The sequence below is a fragment of the Typopeltis vanoorti genome, chromosome 3 (genome assembly GCF_054136105.1).
Source record: "Typopeltis vanoorti isolate ZY-2024b chromosome 3, IOZ_Tvanoo_1.0, whole genome shotgun sequence".
In the NCBI taxonomy this organism is placed as follows: domain Eukaryota; kingdom Metazoa; phylum Arthropoda; class Arachnida; order Uropygi; family Thelyphonidae; genus Typopeltis; species Typopeltis vanoorti.
Window position 1 is genome coordinate 109,316,915 of NC_143551.1, and position 24,566 is coordinate 109,341,480.

At 36.9% G+C, this 24,566-nt stretch overlaps 1 protein-coding gene across 5 annotated transcripts in view; it reads right to left on the reverse strand.

Annotated features, from left to right (window-relative positions):
- The window catches only part of LOC150108461 (uncharacterized), a 591,316-nt gene that overhangs the window by 176,309 nt on the left and 390,441 nt on the right, over positions 1-24,566 (reverse strand). For all 5 annotated transcript variants that reach the window (XM_090415866.1, XM_090415867.1, XM_090415862.1 and 2 more), the window contains one exon: positions 18,114-18,208. In XM_090415866.1, coding sequence (XP_090271992.1) covers positions 18,114-18,208 — 95 coding nt within the window. The remainder of the gene's footprint in view (positions 1-18,113; positions 18,209-24,566) is intronic.

Genomic DNA, 24,566 nt, shown 5'->3' on the forward strand with positions numbered 1-24,566 from the left:
TCATCAAGTCAATTTCTTATCAAATAGCAAGAATACTAAGAGCCCACAACATCAGAGTGGTCTTCAAACCAACCACCAACATCAGACAAGTTTTAGGATCTCCAAAAGATAAAGTTCCGTTCTACAAATATCCAGGAGTATATTACATTCCCTGCTCCTGTGGTCTTGCCTACATCGGACAAACTTCACGAAGTTTAGAAATTAGACAAAAAGAACATGTTGGTGATGTAAACCACAACAGAAGCATCTCTTCCAGCTTAGCACATCATTTCTGCACGTCTAACCACACAATAGATTGGCAAAACAGCTCCATGCCATATCTCGATGACGACTACAGGCATCGTGTATTTAAGGAAGCCACAATAGTACTAATAACCGGCGGAAACCTCAACAGAAATCAGGGTATAATTCTAAACAGTTCGTGGAAAAACTTGATCCTCTCTCTCAATCAATCTGAACTACAGCTAGCCAGTAATCACATTACAAGTCTACAACAAACACGCATGCGTGATAATGAATAAGAACAATAAGCCATCTCTGTCACGCGAAACGTGTAACCATAGATACTAGTTTGGTTTACAACGTTTTTTATGTTCCTTTTAATTTGCATTTACTTTCATATCTCCGTAATGCCTTGAAAAAGCCAGACAGTTTGCTGGCAAAACTGGTAGGTTTTAATAAATGTTTATTGTAAAATACTGGTCTGTATTAATAAAATTGTATTTCTATTATAAAAACGACCAAAAATGTATACTTTAAGGGCAATGCTTTTCTGGTGCTCAATACCAGTGAATACAATTCAAAAATAAATAAATAAATAAATTTGTGTGTAGTGAGATCACACCACACACAAATCTCTACATTGCAATTCCCACTAATTCCCAGAAGAAAACACATTAAAAAGACTGCTTTAAAATGTACCTATTGGTCTCCTGAATTAGTTAAAAAACTTAAACCTTTAACTTTTAGTCTCCTCTCAAATATACAAATTATGTAACATTCATAAACCCCAAAAATCCTCTCTATCCTGCAGCAGATGCTACAGAACTACTAGTCTACTATAGGATCTACAAAACTATTAGCATCTACTAGCAGGAGATGTTACAGACCAACCCCTTTCTTTTAAATTAGCCAAATGGTAAGCTGAATCTTTAATTCCCACATCACTGTCCATACTTCATCTCATATTAAAAATTCGACATGTTCAAACCTTTAATCCAAAATTTAGTTTTAAGTAGGACCAATATCATGGTTAGTGTTGATATCACTTCTTTATTCACCAATATCTCCCTACCTCACACCTTAGCTTTACTAAACTACTTGTGGAATTACAAGGGTGGTGATTATGAAGAGCTCAGGATACAGCTTGCAGGTGTAGCATGGAATAAGAGTTATCTGGAAAAGAGATCAATGCAGCTTGGGGGATATTCAAGAACTATCTAGTAAAAGCAAGATGTCTAAATGTATTCCAAGAGTAGGAAGGTAAAATAAGGTAGGTGTGAAATGGATGAATGAAGAGATTAAGCATGCGATATAGAGAAAAAGAGCATTATGGAGGCAGCATAAGAGAAATGGTATTAACCAATTCCATGAGGATTACAAAAACCAGGCAAGGCTTGGTTGGTGAGGGTAGGAAAAGTGAGGTATGAGCAGCAGTAGCTAATGAAGCAAAAAGAATCCTAGGGAGTTCTTTCGATATGTAGCTAGCAAAAAAAAAAAATTACATTGATTGGAGAAAATGGTATAAAGACAGCTATTGTGGAAGATATAGTGGAGATACTTAATGAGCAGTTCATAAAGGTCTTTCATTCTTGTGAATGTGGCTTCATGGAGAGATTGAGAGCAGTTGATGATGGGGGAGGAGAGACCGACTGTAAGTGAGCAAGGGTGTATGCAGAGTTGAGCAAACTTGATGTTAATAAGGCTGTGGGACTTTATAATATATCAACACGTATTCTGAAGGAATGTGCCAGGGAGTTGACATCTGCCTTGACATATTTTTTTAATATGAGTCTTGCACTGGGTCAAGTTCCAAAGGTATGGAAAGAGGGAAAGATTGTGTCACTTCATAAGGGAGGTGATAAAACTCAAGCATCAAATTATAGGCCTATCTGTGTGTCAGGTGTTGTGGTTAAGTTGTTGGAGAAGCTGGTGAGAACTAGGATCCAGTATTGGGTTGACAACAATGGTATTATCTTTGATGGACAACATGGATTTGCTAAAGGGAAGTCATATTTTAGTAATCTACTTACTTATTACAATAAGGTGATGACTTCCTTGGACAGAGGAGAGGGATACACAGTAATATAGTTAGATTTCTCAAAGACTTTGGATAGATTACCGCATGATAAGTTAATAGTCAAACTAGAGAAGATGGGGTTGGATATTAGATTAGTGCATTGGATCGGAGACTTGCTATCTGATAGGTATTAGCAAGTTGTGTATGGGGGGGGGGGGAGCAATATCCCAGAAAAGGAAAATCACTAGTGGGACAGCTCAGGGGTCATTACTGTTTAACTTGTATGTTGATGATATTAGTGAAGATTTGGATGGAGATATTCAGTTGTTTGCAGATGATGCAAAGTTGGGACGAACTAAGAAGAGTAGAGAAGATGTTGTGGCCTTACAAAAAGACTTGAATAAATTGAGTGATTGGGCATGGGAATGGAGATGTGAGTTCAATGTTGCAAAATGTTTGATGGTGATATTTTGTTGGAGGTGGAGGAAATAAGAGATATTGGGGTGATAGTGGATAAGGATCTGAAATTTAGGGGAGGACACATTGCCAAAATTGTAGAGACAACACAAAGACTTGGAAATGATGCAGAAGAACTAACTTGTAGAAGCAGAGAGATTCTTGTTCCATTGTACACGGCTTTGATTAGGCCACACATGGACTACTGTGCCCAGATTTGGTCGCCTAGTTTTCAAAAGGATGAAGAGATGTTGGAAAGGGTCCATAGGTGACTGACTAAGGTAGTTTCTGACCTCTGGAATGTCAAATATGAAGCAAGATTCAGAAGATGCAATTTACAGAGTCTAGTGGATAGGAGAAAGAGGGGAGATATGATAGAGACCAACAAGTTAGTAATGGATTGTTATAGGATCAATGTTGGAGAGGTTCTACAGAAAACAGTGGGAGATCAAGGGAGAACCAGAGGTCATCCCTGGAAGCTGTATAAAGAGGGTGTGAGCAGGGGAGCGAGAAGCAGGTTTTTTGCATGCAGAGTTGTGAATGATTGGAATTCCTTGCCTGAGAGTGTGGTGTCCAGACAATTTGAGTGTGTTTAAGGCATGGCATGATTAGCTGTATGTATGTATGATAAAAGGACCTCCTAGATGAGTCTTTTGACTCCAAGGGGTCTTGGGGTAATAATAATAATAATTCATCCTCAGATCATTGATCTCTTCAATTTTGCTGTTCATACCAGTTACTTCCATTGGAAAGGCACTGCATATAAACATATAGAAACAAGCATGGGTTCCTCGTTTTCTTTTCCCGTGGCCACATTCTATATGGTAAATTTTAAAAAAACATGCTCTAGATACTGCTATTCTCAAACTTTCTCTCTGAGTAAGATACATTGATGATGACATATACTCTTTTTACTCTTTTTGGCCACATGATTCAGACACATTTGACTCTTTCCTCTTCCACTTCAACAGCTAGCATCCCAGGATCTGGTTCACTACTGAAGAAGAAAATAACAACAGTCTGTCATTATTTCTAGATTGGTAACAGAGTTTTCAATCTTTGTTCCAATCTACCTTCCTATCATTGACTACAATTCCAAAAAGATTATTGAAATAGTTGATCCTCTCACCACCTCATATCCCTCTCAACATATATATATATATATATATAGATTATAGTAATACTATTCCCCATATCTGGGACTCCTTAGAAAAAAATATCCAGAACTTTAAAGAAATGTTATTATCTCTGTACTGCTTTAAAACCTCATACAAAGCTGGCTTCCCTGGCTGCTCAAGGATCAGCTACTCCCTGTCTCTGTTCTAGGTGTGTTAAAGGTCTCTCGTTCTTGCAACTTGTCATATTATGGGCAAGCTAGAAGATATGCTAAGATCTCTATCTATGGTCAGTCAGGTCTTGCTGACTGACCATGCCTTGGACACCCTGCACAGAATCAAATGGAAAAACCATTACTATGCTTCATTACAGCCAATCAAATGTAAAAAACTTTCAGGAATCAGCAGCAGATTTAAAAAAACAACAACCAAATCTTAATTAATATGGTTTATATCAAACTTCCCCAAGATTCGGGAAACAGCAATTCTTAGACCTCCTGCCAAACAGCCAAGACTAATACCAGCAATTATAGAGAGTGCTCATCTTAGGCCATTAGGCTTGTAATCTTCCATTATAGTTTAGGTGTTTTTGTGTGTTATTACAATTTTTCTGTGACAGGAATGAAATACTGAAAGTATTCAACTTGTTCTTAATTAATTTGGGCTGTTTTCTTTCCATTAAATCTAAAGATGAGTAATTCATAACACATCTCCTTCATAAATATTGAAGCCGTGTACTCTATTACTTCTCTGGTGCAGCATTTATGTGGAATTATAGGTAATGGAATTTTGTGAATATACTGCTCTGAGTGTCTCTAGATGTTTCAATTAGCATAATCTTCTGAATGGATTGTTTTTTTTTTAAATCAACCAATCCTGAATAAAGAATGACATTTTCTTTATTGGATGTTTGGCAATGGAGTACATTATTAATAAAGATAGCTTGTTAGTCATTTTGAATGATGTTTTTTTATCTCTTGTTCTTTGAATCAAGTGTTCATTCATTAGTTTTGACTTAGTTGGAAGAGTGAAACTTCTGATAAATGAGAGAATAAAGATTCTTATGGGGAGGGGTTAAATTTTGTATCAGGGGGGTCCTCACTCACTATGGAGCCATATATGAATGTCTACAGCAAGCAATAAATGCACTTAAAAAATGGATTCTTCAACCCCTTGCAGGCATTATAACAAAACAGTACTGTAGTGATCCTTAAATCCTCAAGGAGACTTACTGCAGAACTTCTGACCTTTGCAGGTTAAGTCCACTACACAATCCTATAAGAATTGTCAAAATTTGCTGAAGTAAAGACCAAACTAGTGCATTCATACCACCATGACTCCCTTTACAGATGCCCATGGGTTGTACTGCATGACAAATGAGGTGGAAATGTTAGATCCAGTGGTGGTAACATGAAAACATGAAACTCAGACACAGTAGGAAGTAAAACATATAAGTATATAATTGCAGACAATCATAAAAATGATGCAATTTGTAACAGTATTTCTTGTACAATGACATTTGCTATCATATAATTGATTGCAAAGTCATTTTTAATATATGCAAATATAAATTTGTCAATAAAATGGTTCAATCAAAATGACAAATTTTAATAGTGTTCATAAATATCAGAGTTCATTAAATTATCAAGAGCCATAGAAGGAATAACAATTATTCCTCAAAGAGTCTGTGAAGTCCAGAATTGCCTATGCAGCAATAATGATAGTAATTATTATTATTTCACAATGAAATGGTCCAATTTTGGAAAAAAATTGAACAAAATATTATTATTATTATTTTCATTTCAAACCATTCTGCTAATAAAAATACAAGGTGTCCACATTGGACCTCCTTAGTTTCAAAGAATGGTAAAAAATCAAAAATGCAGAAATATGTAAGGTTTGGGTTGTTCAAACGTTCCAGAGACTCTACAAGTTTCATCCAAATTTTTTCAACAGGATGGTGTCCTTAGCACGGACCTCCAAATGCCAGTGTGTCATTTGGAGGTCTGTGCAACTCTTGACAGAGTCTTCCCTCTGTGGTGGATCATACATGGAGGACCGATTCTCTGGCCACTACGATTGCCAGATCTTATCCCACTTGATTTTTTTTTTGTAGGGGTATGTGAAGGACAAAGTATATGCAATGAAAGTGGACAGCCTAGAGGACCTGAAATGTTGCATTTCTGCTGCTGTGTTCTCCATCACCCTTGACATGTTTCAGAGAACCTGGTCGGAGATAGACTATCAACTTGACATTGTGCATACTACTAAAGGAGCACACGTGGAAGCGTACTGATTTTTTTACAAAAACTTGGTGAGTGTTCCTTCTCATCTGTACAATTTCGACACCATAGTTCATACACTTAAGTAGTAGTAACACGTTGAAACTAGGGAGGTCCAATGTTAGCCACCCTGTAAAATGGCAATAATAATTCTTCATCAAGTAGTTGAGAACTGAGGATTGGTTTAACAATGAAAAAATTACTGCATTGCAGGAAGGCATATATGGCCATACAAACAGTATACATAACAAGCTGTTAAAATTGTTTACATACATTAAAGATTTGAAACTGTTCAGAGTTCGATTTTTAATTGTCAATATTTCATTGTTTTTATAAGAACAATCATGATATGTGACTGGTGGTGTGTTTTGTAAAAGTGGCAATTATTGTGTAAAAATGCAACAAGTATGCAAAAAAAAAAAATTATAGCAAATTTATGTCATAGTGATCCATTTTTGGCTTATGAACTGTAGATATATATATATATATTCTTTTATCTATTTTGACATTACAAATGGTTCAACTGAAACCAGAAGTGAAAGAAACTATTTGATAAATTTTAATATAAATTTTAAATACATTTAAATGGTTTTGGAGTTGGATGTTTGGTGAAAGTGTTGTTTGGTGAGGGTTTGGAAGTGCAAAATAAAGGAAACCAGAGATATTAAGGGAGGGATGAAATCAAGCATGTGTCTGGCCACCCTAAGATAAATGAGCATGTGTACAGAAATGATTATGCAATACTGAATGCAATTTCACAAGATTATGATCTGAATGGGTGTAATAATATTACACAAGGGTAACTGTGGGTACAAGCTGATATTTCTGACATTCATGTTGCAATGCATACACATGCATGACAGAAATATCAAGAATAAGGGATAGGAGTTTTTGGCATTGGTCAGCTTGACTTGGCCAAAAATTTACAGTCATCAGCTGAGACTTAGCTGACAGAAAATGATATAGTTAAAGGAATAGAATGCAAAGGATTTTGTATTTTTAGGGAAGACAGAGGGAATAGGACAGGAGACAGAGTATTACTGATGATAGCTGAAGAACTATAACCAAAAAATTAGAAGTTAAAGAAGATTTTAGGCCTGGGGGGGGGGGGGGAAGATGGTTCATTTGAGGCTGTCTGGTGATAGAGGCAAATAGACCAAAATATATTATTGGTTTCTGCAATAATGATATAGTTAAAGGCATAGAATGCAAAGGATTTTGTATTATTAGGGAAGACAGAGGGAATAGGAGAGGAGATGGGGGGGAGGTCCACAGGGAGATGTAGATGCCATGCATCAGCAGATCATCACAATGAGTGCAAGCCGAGCAATTATTATGAGAGACTTCAACCTATGGGGACATGGACTGGAGGGAGGACAGGGGGCATGGCAAGATGGAAGTGGAATTTATACAGCTGCTAAGGGATAATTACCTGAAACAACATGTTATAGAGGGACTAGGGATTTGAGAGTGTTGGATCTGGTAACAGCATCTTCTGATGCTGTTACCAGATCCAGATACCATACATACAGCGAGATATTTGCAGAAACAGTCACACCATCATCCAGCTCAACAGTATAGTATCCTAAAAAACACTAACTCACAGAGCTAGAGCTATTTGTTTCAATGACAATACTCTTACTGCTGAAATCATAGGCTGAAATCATTCACTTCGTCACACCTTCTTAGCCAATGGCTAGGATTAAAAATATGCTAAATGCTCCCGAAAAATCTCCTCCATTGCCTACCACACAGGACTACAGCAAAACTGTTGCCATCCCATACATTCAAGGCACATTTGAAAAGATATCTAGAGGGCTTAATAGATATCAGCTATGCACTGTATTTAAACCTTATGTCAAATGGCAATTCTCATCCATTCACCTAAGGACAACTCTCTTCTTTATCACATCCAGGAGTTTATGAAGTGCCCTGTTCTTGTGACCAGACTTACTATAGACAGACAGGAACTGTTGATATCCACCTTGGTGAACGTAATAAATACATCTGGCACTATCATTATGGCAAGTCAGGTCTAGCAGACCATGCCTTAGATACCCCTTCACACAGGATCAATCAGAAGAAAACAAAAGTACTACACAAAAGTCATTATAAGTCAGAGAGATTATTTTTGGAATCAATAAAAGCTTTAAAACATACTCCAAACTTCAACAAGTATAGCTGCATAAATTTACCAAATATCTGGGGGGGGGGGAGACAGTCATTTTAAGATCTAATTAATACTTGTTTTCTCTCTTTTTCCCAACAACATAGATGGCACCTAATTAGGACCTTAGTTTCTTGTGTTGTCCGTTACAATTTTTTAAACTAGTCCCACTGTTATACCTAACTGTTGTTGTTTTGCATATCAGCAAAATATCAGCAAATAAGTTAATAAATATTAGTTATTTTCTTATCATTCTGTGCTGTCATCAATACTGTGAAAATAAATTAACATTAACATGTGAAATTCTCAGTGAAGAATTGGTTTATGTGGTAATTATGAGACTAAGGAGGTTTAGAGCAGTGCCATGACTTGAGAAGATAAGGACAGAATCTCAGTGAATAGAAAGTGGTCAGATATTGTTTGAGGGAAGCAGTATCAGATTACATACCCAAGTTCAGGAGGATAAACCAAGAGAGGATTAAATAGATGAGCAGAGATATTAAGCAAGAACTGCAAAAAAAGAAAACACTGTGGAGGGAATATAAAGCAAAAGGTAATCAGCATACTCGTGAGCAGTACAAAGCAAGCATCAAGGGTAACTAGTAATGTAAGAAAGGCCAAATCAGATTATGAGAGTTTAGCAAAGCAGTCCAAAGTAAATCCATTATGTAGCAAGTAAGAGGAAAAATGACTATGGTAGGATGACTTTAAGTAATGTTGATGGTAGAAAGGTTTTTTGTTTATTTATTTATTTGTTGGGGTTCCTCCTTTTCCTCAACTGTCCCTTAGGACTGGTTGAGCCCTCCTAATGAGGGAGTAAATATGTATGTTGTGACTGTAGATCTCTGTGTGTGTGTTCATGGGGCCAGTTTGCCTGTTCTGAGGGACTAAAAACTGAGTTTCCAGGTGAAAAAACCCTCTACCCCTGTATGAGACTGGCTAACTCACCTTTAGTTGAAAGAGACCAGATAAAATTTCTTCACGTCATGGACGGAATTGAACCCAGGTCTTTCCCACCAAAGGGCTTCGTCTATACCGACTGAGCTTCAGAGGTGGTAAAAAGGTGACAGAAGCCAAAGAAATAGTTGAGTTGCTGAGTGATCATTTTGCAAAGGTGTATCATTCAGGTGGAGATTTAGCAGTTGCTGATGTGATAGAGACGCATATCAGAATTGATGCAGATGAACAGAAGGTGTTCAGCATGTTGAAAAATATCAGTGTAAATACAGCAGTTGGAATGGATGGCCCATTGGCCTGTTTTCAATGTGAATGTGCATGAGAATCAGCATTACCTCTGATGAAGTTGTTCAATCTAAGTCTCAGCTCTGGCAAGTTTCCATGGGAGTGGAAAAAGGTAAGATAGTTCCATTGTATAATAGTAGCTCCAAGATATAGTTTGCTATAAGCCAATATTAATTGGCTTATAGCAAACTATAAGCCAATTAATATATCAGGAATGATTGTTAAAGGTAAACAACATTGGATGGATAGAGATGCGATACTTCATAGTAGGCAGCAGAACTTTGTAAAGGGTAGGTCCTGTCTTAGTGATTTATTCATGTTTTATTATAAAGTGACAGTGGAAGAATTGCATAAAGGAAATGATTACACTGTGATTCTGCTGGACTTTGTAAAGGCACTTGAAAGAATACGACATGGAAGACTATTACAAAAGTTGGAGCAGATGGGAATGGACATGAAGCCAGTAGCATGGAGAGGGAGTGGTTGACAGACAGACACCAGAGAGTAGCATATGGTGAAGTGGAATCTAGGAGAAAGAGGGTGGCTAGTAGAGTACCTCAGGGTTCTGTATTAAGGCCACTACTCTGTAATTTGTATATCAATGATGGAGGGGAATATTCAGTTGTTTGCTGATCATACAAAACTGGGGAGGACAACAGTTGATAACAGTTTTGTAGATATCCTGCAAGATGATTTTAAAAAAAATTGGCATTGTGGGCAAAAGATAATGATTGTCAAATTAATGTTGCAAAATGTAAGATTATGCACTTCAGGTTGAAAAGGTTACATACAGTGCATCATAATGATAGTACTGGACCACAAGAAATTGATGAGGCTAGGGACTTGGGGATAATGGTAAACAGAGAGTTGAAGTTCAGAGGGTATATTACAAAATCGGTAAAATAAATCAAAGGATTACTTGGATGTTGAAAAACATGCTAACAAGTAAAGATAGGGAAGTTTATTATTCCTCTTTATAAGGCCATGATTTTGCTGCATCTTGACTACTGTGCACAGATTTGGTCAACTGGGTTTCTTGGGGATCAGGATGTAATAGAGAGGATTCAGAGACGAGTAACTAAGCTGGTGACAAATCTGTGGAGTTCTCCCTATGAGTATAGGGTGAAGGTTTATGGAGTTACAAAGTTTAGTTGTTCGTGCAGAAAAGAGAGAGAGAATGCAAAACATATTAAAGGGATTTTATAAAACTGATGCAAAGAAAATTTTTCAATAATACTGTGGTCAGCAAGGGTGTGCAGACTAGAGTTTTTGCATGGAGGATGGTGAATGAGCGGAATAGATTGTGAGAATAAGTTTCGAGTTCCCTGACAGTGAATGAGTTTAAGGAGAGGTATGATAAGTTTTGTGTATATAGTAGTTAGTTTGAATTAAAGATGCCAAGAAATTATATTCTTGGTTTAATCCTTTATCCAAGTGTAAGAAAACAAAGTTTGCGCGTGAAGTAACTTCAAGACTAAGCAACTCGTATATATATAGAGGCCAATGACTTCAGAGGCCAATGACCCATAATGCAAAGCACATAGCATTACAGACATGTATAATACTATGCATTATGGGAAGGGTCACTACCCAGAAGCCTCTATATACGAGCTGTGAAGTTACTTCATGCTCAAACTTTGTTTGCTTACACTCGGATAAAGGATTAAACCAAGAATATAATTTCTTGGCATCTTTGATTTATAGTGAACTACATGAAAATATTATTTTGTATATCTTAAAGTGCAAATTTTAAATTCCTTCATATCAAATTGCCTTAATCCTATAATGCACAATCCCCAATTTCAGATATGAATAGCACCATGCATTATGCAAAAAGTTGTTATCCAAACTTCAGCAGTACTAATCCATGGGTACAAAACATCACCTAATTTCATAACTTACCACTGTTTCATGCTTCATCTCTACTAAACAAAAACCCACCACTGTTCCACACCTCAGCTCTACTAAACAACGGGAAAGAAACCTACCATTGTTTCATACATCAACTGTACTAAGCAGTACCAACTACGGTTCCCAACTTCAATGTTACTAAGCAATAGGCTGAGAGCCCATTATCATTTGATATCTTGGCTGTATTAAGTGGCAGTTAAACTCACCACTGTTGAATCCTTGGCTGTGTACTAAGAAGCAGGCAAAATTCCACAATTTTAAAACCTGAATTGTATGTGCTGGGTGGCAGGTAAGAATCCATCATCATCATCATCAGTGGAGCAGTTAATGCAAAGTCATATTTTTTAATATTTTTTTGCATATAAGTAACAAAATGGTGTATCACCATATTATTAAAATACTCTGGATAAGATATTGTTGTAGCAAGTTTCTTCACTTGGAGGGAAACTAAATTATACTTGGAAAGATATGTTCTTCTTTCTGTCCTTTACCCAAGTGTAAACAAACAAAAGTTTGCACTTGAAGTAGCTTTGTGCCTAATTGAGAAAGGCAGAAGTGTAGCTTACGCTGATGAAACCTCAACAGTGACCCTTTCAATAATGCATGGCAATATATGCACATCCAAAAGGAGGAAATGTTCGACTGTGTAATATGAGATACTAAGGCAAATCTATGTAAAATCAGTAGCCTCTATATACAAGTAGCCTAGGTCTGAAGATACTTCATGTGCAAACTTTAGTTTGCTCATGTTCGGGTAACAGATAAAATCAGGTATAATTTCTTGTCAAGTATAATTTTCTTTCTTACTGAGCTAAAAAAAAAAAAAAGTATGCTACAAATTCTCCCATTCAGAATATTTTAATAATATGGTGAAACATCATTTTACAATTTGTATATGAAAAACATTTTGTGCACTAATTTAGCTCTCAGTATCTTCAAGGGTTCAGCTCTCACTGATAAGATCTCAATAAACATTGAATCTCCATGAGCCTTGCTCCAATAATACTGGAATCTCAATAAAGGTCAAAGACTATATGGTATTTCAGCAAAAAGTACTTTATTTTCTTTATTCTTCTTCTTCTTCCTATCATGGATTTTAGGAACAAGTAGCCTAGTTCCAGTCTTATGCCATCACTTTTTTGGTCTTCCAATACTTCTTTTTAGATTTATTTCACACTGGTGTCCAAAAGCTAAGGCCAAACTACATTTTACCTGTATACGAAAAAATTTTCATGACAACAGCCAAATGTGAACATAAATTTATTACCATCATATTAATAAATTATGTAAATTATGTATTACAAAACATGTGTTATAAATTTCATACAAATTAAATTGCAATACATTTTTGGCAAAAGTTACAAATTTCCTAAGGATGTAGTCAAGGAGTTAATGCACAGTGCTTACAGAAAACTATGTGGAAAGACATTTCCTAAATAACTCTCACAAACCATTCAAATGTAGTCTGTCATTCTTATACAGTTCCATTCATCCCTCAAACTCATCCACACATTCACAAACTGCACTCCTTTCTCTTAACACATTTCTGCTAACATTTCATGCAAGATCTCTAATCTCGACTGCAGCTCATTATTTTCGTACCTGGGCAACACACAAACTACCCTTCCTACTACACTGTTGTTTTTTCACTCTCCTCAATAATCTCCTGATATCCAATCTCACATTCTTCCTATGCCCAACGAAATCATTCATCCTAACCATAAAACCACTAACTCCCTCACATGCTTATTTCTCATATCCAGCACCTTAATCACCCTGTGTTTATTTTATCTCCTGGAAAAAAACCATGTACACCCTCTCATCCACCACACCTTTTATGATAGAATCTCCATACAGTGCAGTGCTATTCTTGAGTTATTCATTACTTCTTTCTTTCTTTCTTTCTTTCTTTCCACCATCTTTCATTTTATTCTTTTGCTCTCTTCCATTCATATCCACCATACATTTAATTTCATTCTGACATGCCTCATTTCTTTCTTCATCTTGATTATTTATTCTTCAACTCTTGCATTCCAGCAATCACTATTGCTCCATTGGTTGGGCACACTTCTACTTTGCAATTATACCCAGTTTTCCTTTATTAATAATTTCCTTAGTCACAATCACATTATCCACACTCATATTCTCATGCTCACTCTTCTGGCTATCATTCTTAATCTTACATTTATAACTGTCTTTTGCCTTTTGTATGGTATTCTTCACTACCATTTCCTGACTTTCATTCAAATCACTGCATTACATTAAATATCACACTTTCTACAGACCCTCACTCTCTCTCTCACTTCTCTTGTTTAATCTCTCAACAAAGACATGTGCCACATTCGTTCATGCATAAATATTTTCCATTACCAGCAACAAACCATCTTGGTAAAATCCACACCATTCAACACACTCAATTTTCATATCAAACATCAGGATGAACTGCCATTTTTTGCCTCCATTAACTGTTATTCTGAAAAACTGCTTGAGACAACTGGATTCAGGATTGGCTGTCTGATAGGTATCAGAGAGTTGTGTATGGTGGAGCAGTTTCCAGGAGGCAGAGGGTTACAAGTGGGGTCCCACAGGGCTCAGTACTAGGACCTATATTGTTTAACCTTTATATCAATGACATAGCCAGTGGATTGCAGGGGGATATTCAGTTGTTTGCAGATGATGCGAAGCTTGGAAGGATTATTAGTAATAGTGCAGATGTGGTAGCCCTGCAAGAGGATTTAAATAAGCTAGATAGATGGGCAAATGAATGGGGTGTCAGTTTAATGCAGCAAAATGTAAGGTCTTGAGGTTTGGGAAACATCGATGGGATGCTGCATACTCTATGGGAGGAGTTATACTGGAGGAAGTAGGGGAGACAAGAGATCTGGGGTTGATGATTGATAGAAACCTGAAGTTTAGGGGACATATTGCAAAGGTGGTGAAGGTAACACAGAGGATTGCTGCTATTATGAGAAGGACACTGACCTGCAGAGATAAGAGGGTTATCATTCCGTTGTATAAGTCTCTGATCAGACCACACTTGGACTATTGTTCTCAGATTTGGTCCCCAGGATTTGAAGGGGATAAATTAACTGTGGAAAGGATACAAAGACGGATGACAAAGATGGTTTCAGGACTGTACAAGGATAGTTATGAGGATTGGCTGAGAGAATGTGGACTGCAGAGTTTGGTGGATAGAAGAAGGAGAGGTGATATGATTGAGACTTTTAAACTGTTGAGAGGTGGTTACAGGGTTGACACTGGGGAGTTCTTTCGCTTGGTTGATCAGCAGGAAGGAGTGATGACAAGAGGCCATCCCTGGAAGTTACGAAAGGAAACTGTGAGCAAGAGGGTAAGGAGTGGTTTCTTTGTGTGGAGGGTGGTTGAGCCGTGGAATGCATTGCCTGATGGAGTGGTGGGAGCGAGAACGGTCAGTGGGTTTAAGGAGTGGTATGATAAACTTTGTGTTTCTCAGGGGGGGACCTCCCCTCAATGAGTCTTGACAGACTTTATGTCTTAGAAAGGACCTCCCTCGATGAGTCTTTTGACTCCTTGGAGGCCTGAATAATAATAATAATAATAATAATATTGATTAACTATGAAACACAAACATGCCACACTCAATCACAATCAAATATGAACAGACTACATCTGAAGAGAGGCAGATAATAAAAATGATGTCAGGACTACACACTGCTATTTATGAGGATAGACTGAAGGCATGTGGAATGAAGAGTTTAATGGATAGAAGACTAAGAAGTGATAAGACTGAGACATTTGAAGTGTTGAGAGGTAGTTACAAGATTGACACTAGGGAGATCTTTTGTATGGTATAAGGGTGCCATCCCTTTAAACTGTGAATGGAAGTGGTGAATAAGAGGTTGAGAAGTGTTTTTCTTTGCATGACGGGTGGACTGTAGAATGTATTACCTGACAGGGTGGTGACAGCACAAATAATGAACAAGTTTAAAGAAGATTATGATAAACTTTGTGTTGTCTAATATCGGCCTCCCATAATGAGTCTTATGACTCCATGGATGTCTTGAACAACAACAACAATAATTTCTAGACTGGTACCTCCAGGAAGTCTAAGATATTCATGTAATTATTATTTAATAATTACATGGGCATTAAATTCTGTTTATTGTATTCTTTACTTATACAAAAAATGTGAAATGTGACTTTTATCTCAAATAAAAGTCAAGTTTCAAAATTTGGATAATTTCTCAGAAATTTAGAGATTAGAGCATTCACATGACTGGACTAAAATCTGGTTTATTTTTAACTTAACATGAGAGGGGATAAGGCATGGAATGCAAAGGTTGTATTATGAGTGTTATTATTCTAGCTTACTATGCAATGCTTGGAAATGATGCAGCCAGTGCTCATTAATATATGTACCTAGGAAGATTTTAATGAAAAACAAAGGGAAACTAGTTAAAAAAATTATATATATTATTTTATTATTTATTTTATTTGGTTTTATTTAGTTACGATATCTATATCTACATATATAAATATATGTTGGTATAGATATAGTTCTCCAGAATTTTTATACAAGAATTTCTTTGGAATTAACACTCATCCTATATGATCTTGACAAGCTTTCATACTCTGATCTAATCAGGAAATAAGTCTATATTTGGAACATCTTCACAAAGCTAGATAAAAGTCAGTTATCAAATTATCATTATATTGCTCCTACTATCATTTCTTTAAAATAATGAAGAAGGTAATTAACAGCCAACTATTTTATAATATGTAAAGTGTTATGGAAGTTATCAATAAATTAGTAACTAGAATGCCTAGCCAAATTATCCACCATTGGAAACAAGTCATGGAAAGGATTTAGAGGAACTCATGGGATAGCTTCTGACATATCCAAGGGCATTTGATTGGATCTGGAATGGAATCATTCTTATCATATTAACATCATATGATCTGTCTTCCATCCTTTGCAAATAAATCACTGCTTTCCTGTGATTTATTCCTCCTATACATTAGTGACCATTTCTTGCTAACCTCTTCAATTAATGAAACTTCTTAACTAATATTTAAGGAATTGACAGCGTATACTAGAAATATAGATTAAATAAACTTTAATATATTTGCTGTCCTGCCTGTTTGGCCAAAGTAGGACAGTTTACAGCTGCAAGGGACCTGGTATACACCAGGTAGGTCTAGGGGAAGTGGTTGGTCTTTGGTGAGCAAATATCAGAATCTCAGAACACAAGGATTACATCCGATTTCACCAGTACAGCCACTCTGGGCTTGCAGACCACGCTCTGGATACTCACCACAGAATAAGATGGAAGAAAGCCACAGTAATACACCGCAGCAAGTTCAAGTATGAAAGACTATTCATGGAATCAGCCTCGGCCCTTAGGAACATGCCAAATCTCAACAAATTTGGATGCATGAGACTGCCCCAAATTTGGGAAACTTTTATCAGAAGAACTTCAGCCCAAAGGCCAAGAACTACCAATATAGCCCACCAGGGGGCACCATCAGGACTTTAGGAAAATGCTAGCATCCTAGCTTCAGTCTCATTTGCTGTTATTAGTACTTGTGTGCACGTGTCTTTGTAGTAAGTTCCCAAGAAGATGGCAACGTGACGTTCGCCGAAATATCGGAAAGTATATATTAAAGTTTATTTAATCTATATTTCTAGTATAAGCTGTCAATTCCTTAAATATTAGTTATCATGTTTAACCAGCGTATAAGCCTCTCAACAAGAATAATGAAACTTCTGATGCTCAAAAGATTCCAAAAGTTTTAAAATCTTCCATAACTAACATCTTAAACACAAACCTTCTTGCCATTCTCCAGTGAAGAGAGGATGACCTAGTGAATTTCAATTATACCAAAATACTGTCTTATCTTATTTTCTCATAATGGCTCATGAAAAAAGTTATGCAAGTTTGAGTGCAGTTAGTAGTTGGAAGGGAAACAATTGTTCAATGCTGTTGGCACACTCTCCCTCGATGAGTCTTTGGACTCCCTGGAGGTGGCACATAATAATAATAATAAGAAGAAGAATCTTGCTTCAATTTTCCTTATCTTTGACAATGTGCAGATCTAGAGTCAAGAAGAGATTTCTCTTCTTTAGATAACTTACACCTTTAGATTTCAAAAAACAAGCTGGCAAAATTTAACTAGCTAATCTTTCTTATCTTAGAATACTGTTTTTTTAAATTTGGAGTGGATGCTCAAAAATCTTCATGAAATGCTGAGTGAAGTTTCTTTGCTAAACTGGCAACAATTGTTCTGCAAGTTGAAGCTCATTTTTTAGTTTATTGTAATAAAAGCAGTAATACAAACTTATTGAAATAGCTTGTCTTCATCCACTTTCATTCCATTTGCCTCTGCTCTTGAAATAGCCTTCCTCATACTGTTTTCACTGAAGACTACTTATCTCCAGCTGTTCAAGAAACATATTGTGAGTCCATTCTTTCTTCCTAATCACTTGCCCACACATAGCACTGTTGTGCTATCAGTTTGCAGCTTCCTGCATATATTGGATTGATGTGTGTGTGTGTGTATATGTGCATGTTTTTTCATGTGTTTATTTACGTGCACACACAAATACATTTTTACAAAACATAATAATAATGTAAAAAACAGTAATAATCATTAAAGAAACGTGACTGGAATACTTCCAAATAACTTCTCCTGATATATGTAAATAAATCCTTTATACTCACCTGCATGTTTACTTCCTGCAGTCCTGCGCTTCTCTAATGACCCTTCTGAACGTTTTTCTTTTCTTCTTTCAGCACTCTTTGGTCGTGATACAAGCCTAATCAAACATTAAGCAAATTATAGAAGAAACTAATGTCATTTTATAAAACAGTACTATACAGAATATTCTTTTGTCTACCTGTAAAGTTCAGGCATCATAAACAAAGCACCAGTTCACAACATTAATCTGCATTGCTTTAAAAAGGGTATGTTAGTATATATAAAATAAATAAAATAAATCAGCTAATACCTTTTATTCCTTTATAGGGAGTAGGTGAGGCCTTTATACCCTATTGGAGACTGAGTGGGCAGCTCAATTTGATTCATATAATTAGTATAATTAGTAGCAGCCACCGATGAAGAGGCTGGCAAACAAGTGCTGCCATCTCTTAGTACCTAACCCTAACAAGATATGTTACTGTTTGAAATAATGTAGTACTACGGTCGATTTTCTTGAGTTTACGGGAAAAAAAAAAAACCGAGTTTTCAGGAGGAAAAATCCACTTGCCTGTGCCAGAGACATTTTCACTGACACAGGCCTCTGTTAGTAAAAACAAAAAAAAAAAAACATTAAGTAGTGGCAAAGCAACAATAATTAACAAAATAAGAGACTGGAACTTAAGAGCATGTATGCAAGAAGTGATCAAAAATAATACATTCTAATAAAGTTTTAAACAAATTAGTAAAAAAAAAAAAAAAAATTTCATTCTTAGAAAACTTTTGGATTTGAAACTATTTCAGATTGCATTAAGATACCTCCATTCAACATTTCAGTTACTCATTTACTTGTATTAGTTGATCAACAAGTTTTTAGTGCAACATGTATGAACTAAAATATGTGTTAACAGCGTCACACACGTAAAAATTAGGATTTCATATATTTCCATTTTTACAAGGGAATGTTCATGGAAAGTGTCTGCTAAAAATGATAAAACTGCATTAAATGGGTGACATGTATGATTGAGATTTGAGTTGTAAATTCAAGCCTCATCACAGCTAATTTTACAGAACACATTATTAGTTTACAAGAGCCAATGCACAGTATATTCTTAAACATAAATCACAGAAAGATTACGTATATTAAATATCCATTATTAATGAATATTTTTAAACATCCATCATTCCAGCGAGATCAGGTATATTATAATAATATCATTGAATAATAATATATGTTTTTTATTATTGTTATTAACATTAGACCTTCACAGAGTCAAAAGACTCATTACAATGATCCTCACACACACACACACACACACACACACACACACACACACACACACACACACACACACACACACACACACACACACACACACACACACACACACACCATTGTATTAAACTAATTCATCATTTCTGCACTCACCAACCAGTTTCAATGAAAGAAACACTCTCATACCTCCTTACATAGCTTCCAAGGATGACCTGGCCTCTTGTCTCCTCAACTCTGTGAAAAATTTTCTCCACATTAATCTGGAAATCACCCAGGACAAAATTATATGTTTCAATCATATCCTCTCTCCTTCTTCTAGTAATAAGGCTCACCAAATTGCATTCACTCAATCTGTCTTCATATTCTATATTCCAGAGACCTGATACTAACTTAACGAAACTTCTCTGGATGCTTTCTAAGATATCGGCATCCCCTTGAAAATGAGGTGCCCAGATCTGCATATATTAGTCCATATGTTGCCTGATCAGGGAAACATAACCTCTTTGCTTCTGCATGTCAGTTTTCCTGATTGTTACTGATCAGGTAAATTGACTCAGGAAAATCAGTTTCCTGAGTGTTGCAAGCGGTGTGAGTGACTGTGTGAATGGCACTGTGGAAAATGAAGAGAATCATCAGATGGTAATGGAAAAAATAAGCATACTTACAAGGAGTTCTTCACAGAACAAAACGTGAGATTGAGTGGTTGGAGAAATGCTTGGTGGATGGCATAACAAAGGGGAAATAGAGCAGAACACAAAAGAGCAAAAGTGTAAAAATGAGAATCAGATTTTGTATTGTGATTCATTGATATGAGAAGTCCTCGAGGAGAATGTGATGAAATCATGTTTTCCTGGAGGTAAGATAAAGTAAGTCTCTAAGAATGCAGAGAGTAAAGGTGAAAGCGATGTTTATTTTGGCAGGTGACAAGTGTGGTATGCAAGAAGAGTGAGAAAATAAAACTTGCGAGTCTGGTGCCATGGTATGATAGAGGCAAGAATTACAGAGAGCTATGATCGTGAATGAGTCAATGTGCAGATTGTGCAGAGGAAAGGTGTGGATTTGTGGAGTGAGTTTGATGGAAGAAAGGATTTATCTAAATGGATCTAAATAGGTGTCAAGAGTTTTGAAAATGTGTTGTTCAGTGAAAGTTTGGAAGGAGAAAGTCAGGGAAACTAGATTTTTTTTTTTGTGGTGGTGGTGGTGGGGGGAATCAGGTGAGCATGGGTCTAGGCAACCTAGAAGTTAGTAAGTGGGAAAGTGATTACATGATGAAAAATGTAGCACCCCAGATTATTAAGTTTAGCGGGCTAAGTAACACAATGTGTAAGGGAGGTTGTGGAATGAAGAGAGTAGTACTGCAGCTCATGTATACTAATGCCAGAAGTATTCAAAATAAGGTTGAAGAGTTTTGGGCATTGGTTAACTCAACTTGGCCAAAAGTCATAAGCAAAAGTAAGACATGGTTGACTTGAATAGAATGCAAGGTATACAGTGTCTTCAGAGAAGACAGAAGAAACAGGACAGGTGGAGGGGTTTGTTAATGATAGCAGAGGAATTAAAACCAAAAAGAGTAGAAGTACATCAGGGGGACAAGGATTCAGAGGGCAGTTCATTTGAGTAAAAGGAAGTAACTTTAAAAAGTGATAATGGAGGGGAGGTAACAGAACCAAACCAAATAGTTGAATTACCGAGTGAGCATTTTGCAAGGGTGTAGCATCTAGGTGGTGACATTGCAATGTCAGATGTGGCATTGACTAATAACAGAATAGAGGTTTAAGAAATCGAGATGCTTAAAATATTGCAGAACCTCAATACGAACACAGCCATGGGATTAGATGGCATGTTGGCCAATGTATTACGAGAATGTGCAAGGGAATTATCAACCTCTTCTGACCAAGCTGTTTAATTTAAGCCTTGGTATTGAGGGTACAAATGGAGTGGAAAGAGGGCAAAATAGTCCCATTGGACAAAGGAGGCTCCACAAGAGAAGTAGCAAATTATAGACCAATCAGCATCTCAGGAGTGGTGGTTAAGGTATTGGAGAAACTGATGAAAGACATAATTCAGGACTGGGTGGATAAGGAATATGATACTCTATAAGAGACAACATGCAAAGGGTGTGTCTTGCTTTAGTAATTTGCTTACTTTTTTATAATCAAGTGACAATGTAGTTGGATAAGGGAAATGACTACTAAGTGATATTGCTAGATTTTGAAATGGTATTTCACAAGATTCCACAAAACACTCTATTGCATAAATTAGAGGAAGTGGGAATGGATATGAAATCTGATGATTTGGATTAGAGGGTGGCTGATGGACAGATATCAAAGAGTGGTTTATGGAGGAGTTGAGTCAAGAAGGCAAGTGAATAGTGATGTACCACAGTGCTTTGTCCTCTGTTGTTTAATTTGTGTATCATTGATATAGAAAATGATTTGACATGAAATATTTATTTGCTGATGATGCTAAATTGGAGAAAGCAATGGTAAATGAAGGTGATGCAGAGATCCTACAGGACTTAAACAGACTATCAATATGGGCAAAGGAACATGGCTGCCAGTTTAATGCAGCCAAGTATAAGATGATACACTTTGGGAAGAAATCCCAAGCTGTGCACTATATTGATGGAACTGAACTGAAGGAAACTGATGAGGCCATAAACTTATCAGGTACATGAAGAGTACCAAGAGCATGCATGCTATGAAGATAACTCTGCAGAGGATATAGTTGAGACATTCAATGTGCAGTTCATCATAAGGAGCTCGAGTTGAGAGGCTACAGTGATGAAAGGACTGATAGTGAGAGAGAAGAAAGCTGAGGAATTAAGCACACATGATGTTAATAAGGCAGTGATACTGTCCAACCACAGATGTGAGACCCCTCGACAGTTCTGTGCATGGCAGAAGAAGGCAAATCCATCTCCACCACTCAATCCACCAACTACAATGAACAGCAACTACAATCATCATATAAACCAATGCCATCTACCACCCACTACCACTAGTATTTTCACAGACAATCACAAACATCCATGCTCTTGGTGGGATTCAAACCTGCAGCCTTTTGTCTAGAGAGTGAATATGCTAACCACTCTGCCAACCAGGCTAGCAGATGGGTCTATAATTCATCTCAGTCTTATGAAACTTTGTGAAATGGAACAATTTTGCTATCTCTATATTCCTCTGAGACTCCTGTATGTCAAGTATGTCAAGTTTGCTGTTAACTCCCTGGAGGATTCCTTTAAGACAGGGGTCTTCAACCTTTAAGAGCATAGGTAGGAGTCGGGTTCATAATAAGTAAATACAATCAATACTTGAAAAAAAAGATAATTTAATGAAGAAAACATTCAGTTTTTACAATGTCAAAGGGAAACTTGGCAATGCTTTTCCTTGACCAGCTTGTCGATGATGGCATCAATGTTGGAAGTCGCTATGCGCAGAGTATTCTCGAGATGTTGGTCCATAATCTGAGTTCTTGTCTTGGACTTCACATGCTTCATTCTGGAGAAGAACTGCTCACATAAATATGTGCTTCCTAACAAAGCGCACATCTTCAAAGCATGCCAGCGAAGATTAGGGAATGCATCCTCAGAAATGTAGTCTTTGTAAATGTAAGCAAGGGCACATTGAATAATTTTTCTCTCAAAGAAAAGTTGTTTTGGAGTTCAAGCAGCTCCGTTTGTAGTGAGCCTGGCATTTCAGCAGCATTGACACTGAATGACAATGAAAATAAATCTAAAGAAGACTGTTGGTTATGAAAATCACTAAACCTCTCTTCAAACTCACTTCGCAACACGGCTAATTTTGTAGCGTATTCATCAAGAGATGAACCGTTGGACTCAGCGAGAAGCTGAAAATGAGTTAAGTCTTTTTTTACGAGTTGTGCCTCCCAAAGTTTGCGCTTGGCCACAAAAGCTTTGATGTGATCAAACAGAGTGTGCACCAGTTGATCTTTGGATGGTAGCCACGTATTTGAGAAGCTGAAAATGAGTTAAGTCTTTTTTTGCAAGTTGTGCCTCCCAAAGTTTGAGCTTGGCCACAAAAGCTTTGATGTGATCAAACAGAGTGTGCACTAGTTGATCTTTGGATTGTAGCCACGTATTTAGGCCATTCATATGCAACAAGATGTCAGTCACAAAGGCAAAGTCTGTCATCCACTTTGGATTGTTGAATTCTGCAATCGGCTTCCCCTTGATTTGCAAGAACTGCTGTATTTCGCTCCTTAAGTCAAAGACTCTTTTAAGAACCTTCCCTCTGCTCAACCAATGCACATCACTATAATAAATCACATCGCCGTGATCTGCTTCGTACTCTTGGGTCAAAAACTCTTGGAATTGATGATGATTCAGTCCTCTTGGCCTAATAATGTTGACAACAGTCACAATAACTTTCGTGACATTCTCAAATACAATAGTTTTTGTGCACAAATTATCCTGGTGGATTAAACAGTGGTAATGAATGAAATCTTTTCCTTCTAGTTCCGGTTCTTTCAGTAGCAGTGCAACAAACCCTTCATTCTTTCCCACCATAGCAGGGGCATCATCAGTTACCACACCCTCAAGGTTGGTTAAGCTGAGGTCAAAATGCTGGAGCATTTTCTTGGCGGCTTCAAGAATATCAGTGCCTTTCATCATTCCCTTCACAGGTACGAGCACTAGCAGTTCTTCTGTCACAGTGAATTGTTGATCAATGCCACAGACAAAGATAGCCAGTTGTGCTGTATCCTTCACATCTGTGCTCTCATCTAAAGCAAGCGAATATGACGTAAATTTGGACGACCGTTTTTTTAAAGTTCCTTCAATGTCATTGGCAAGTTCTTCGACACGTCGTGCTACAGTTACCCCAGACAAACTTGGTTTTTTTAAACACTTCCTTATTATTTGGGCACAGAATTTCCCAGCAGCGATGAGACACTCTCTTTCACAAACTCATTGTCCAAGAAGGCTTTTGATTTTTTAGCAATTTTTTTCAGCTATTACATAACTTACTTTGAAACAGGCTTCGCTCTCTTCCCTCTGCCTTTTAAACATACCCTGCTGGCATTTTAAATCAATTTGGAGATGGTTCACTTTGTCCACACGAAGCTGCTCTTGAAGGTGATCGAAATTGGATGCATGCTTTGTCTCATAGTGTCGATTTATATTGTATTCTTTTGATACTGACACTGACTCATGACAAATTAAACACATTGGTTGACCAGCACA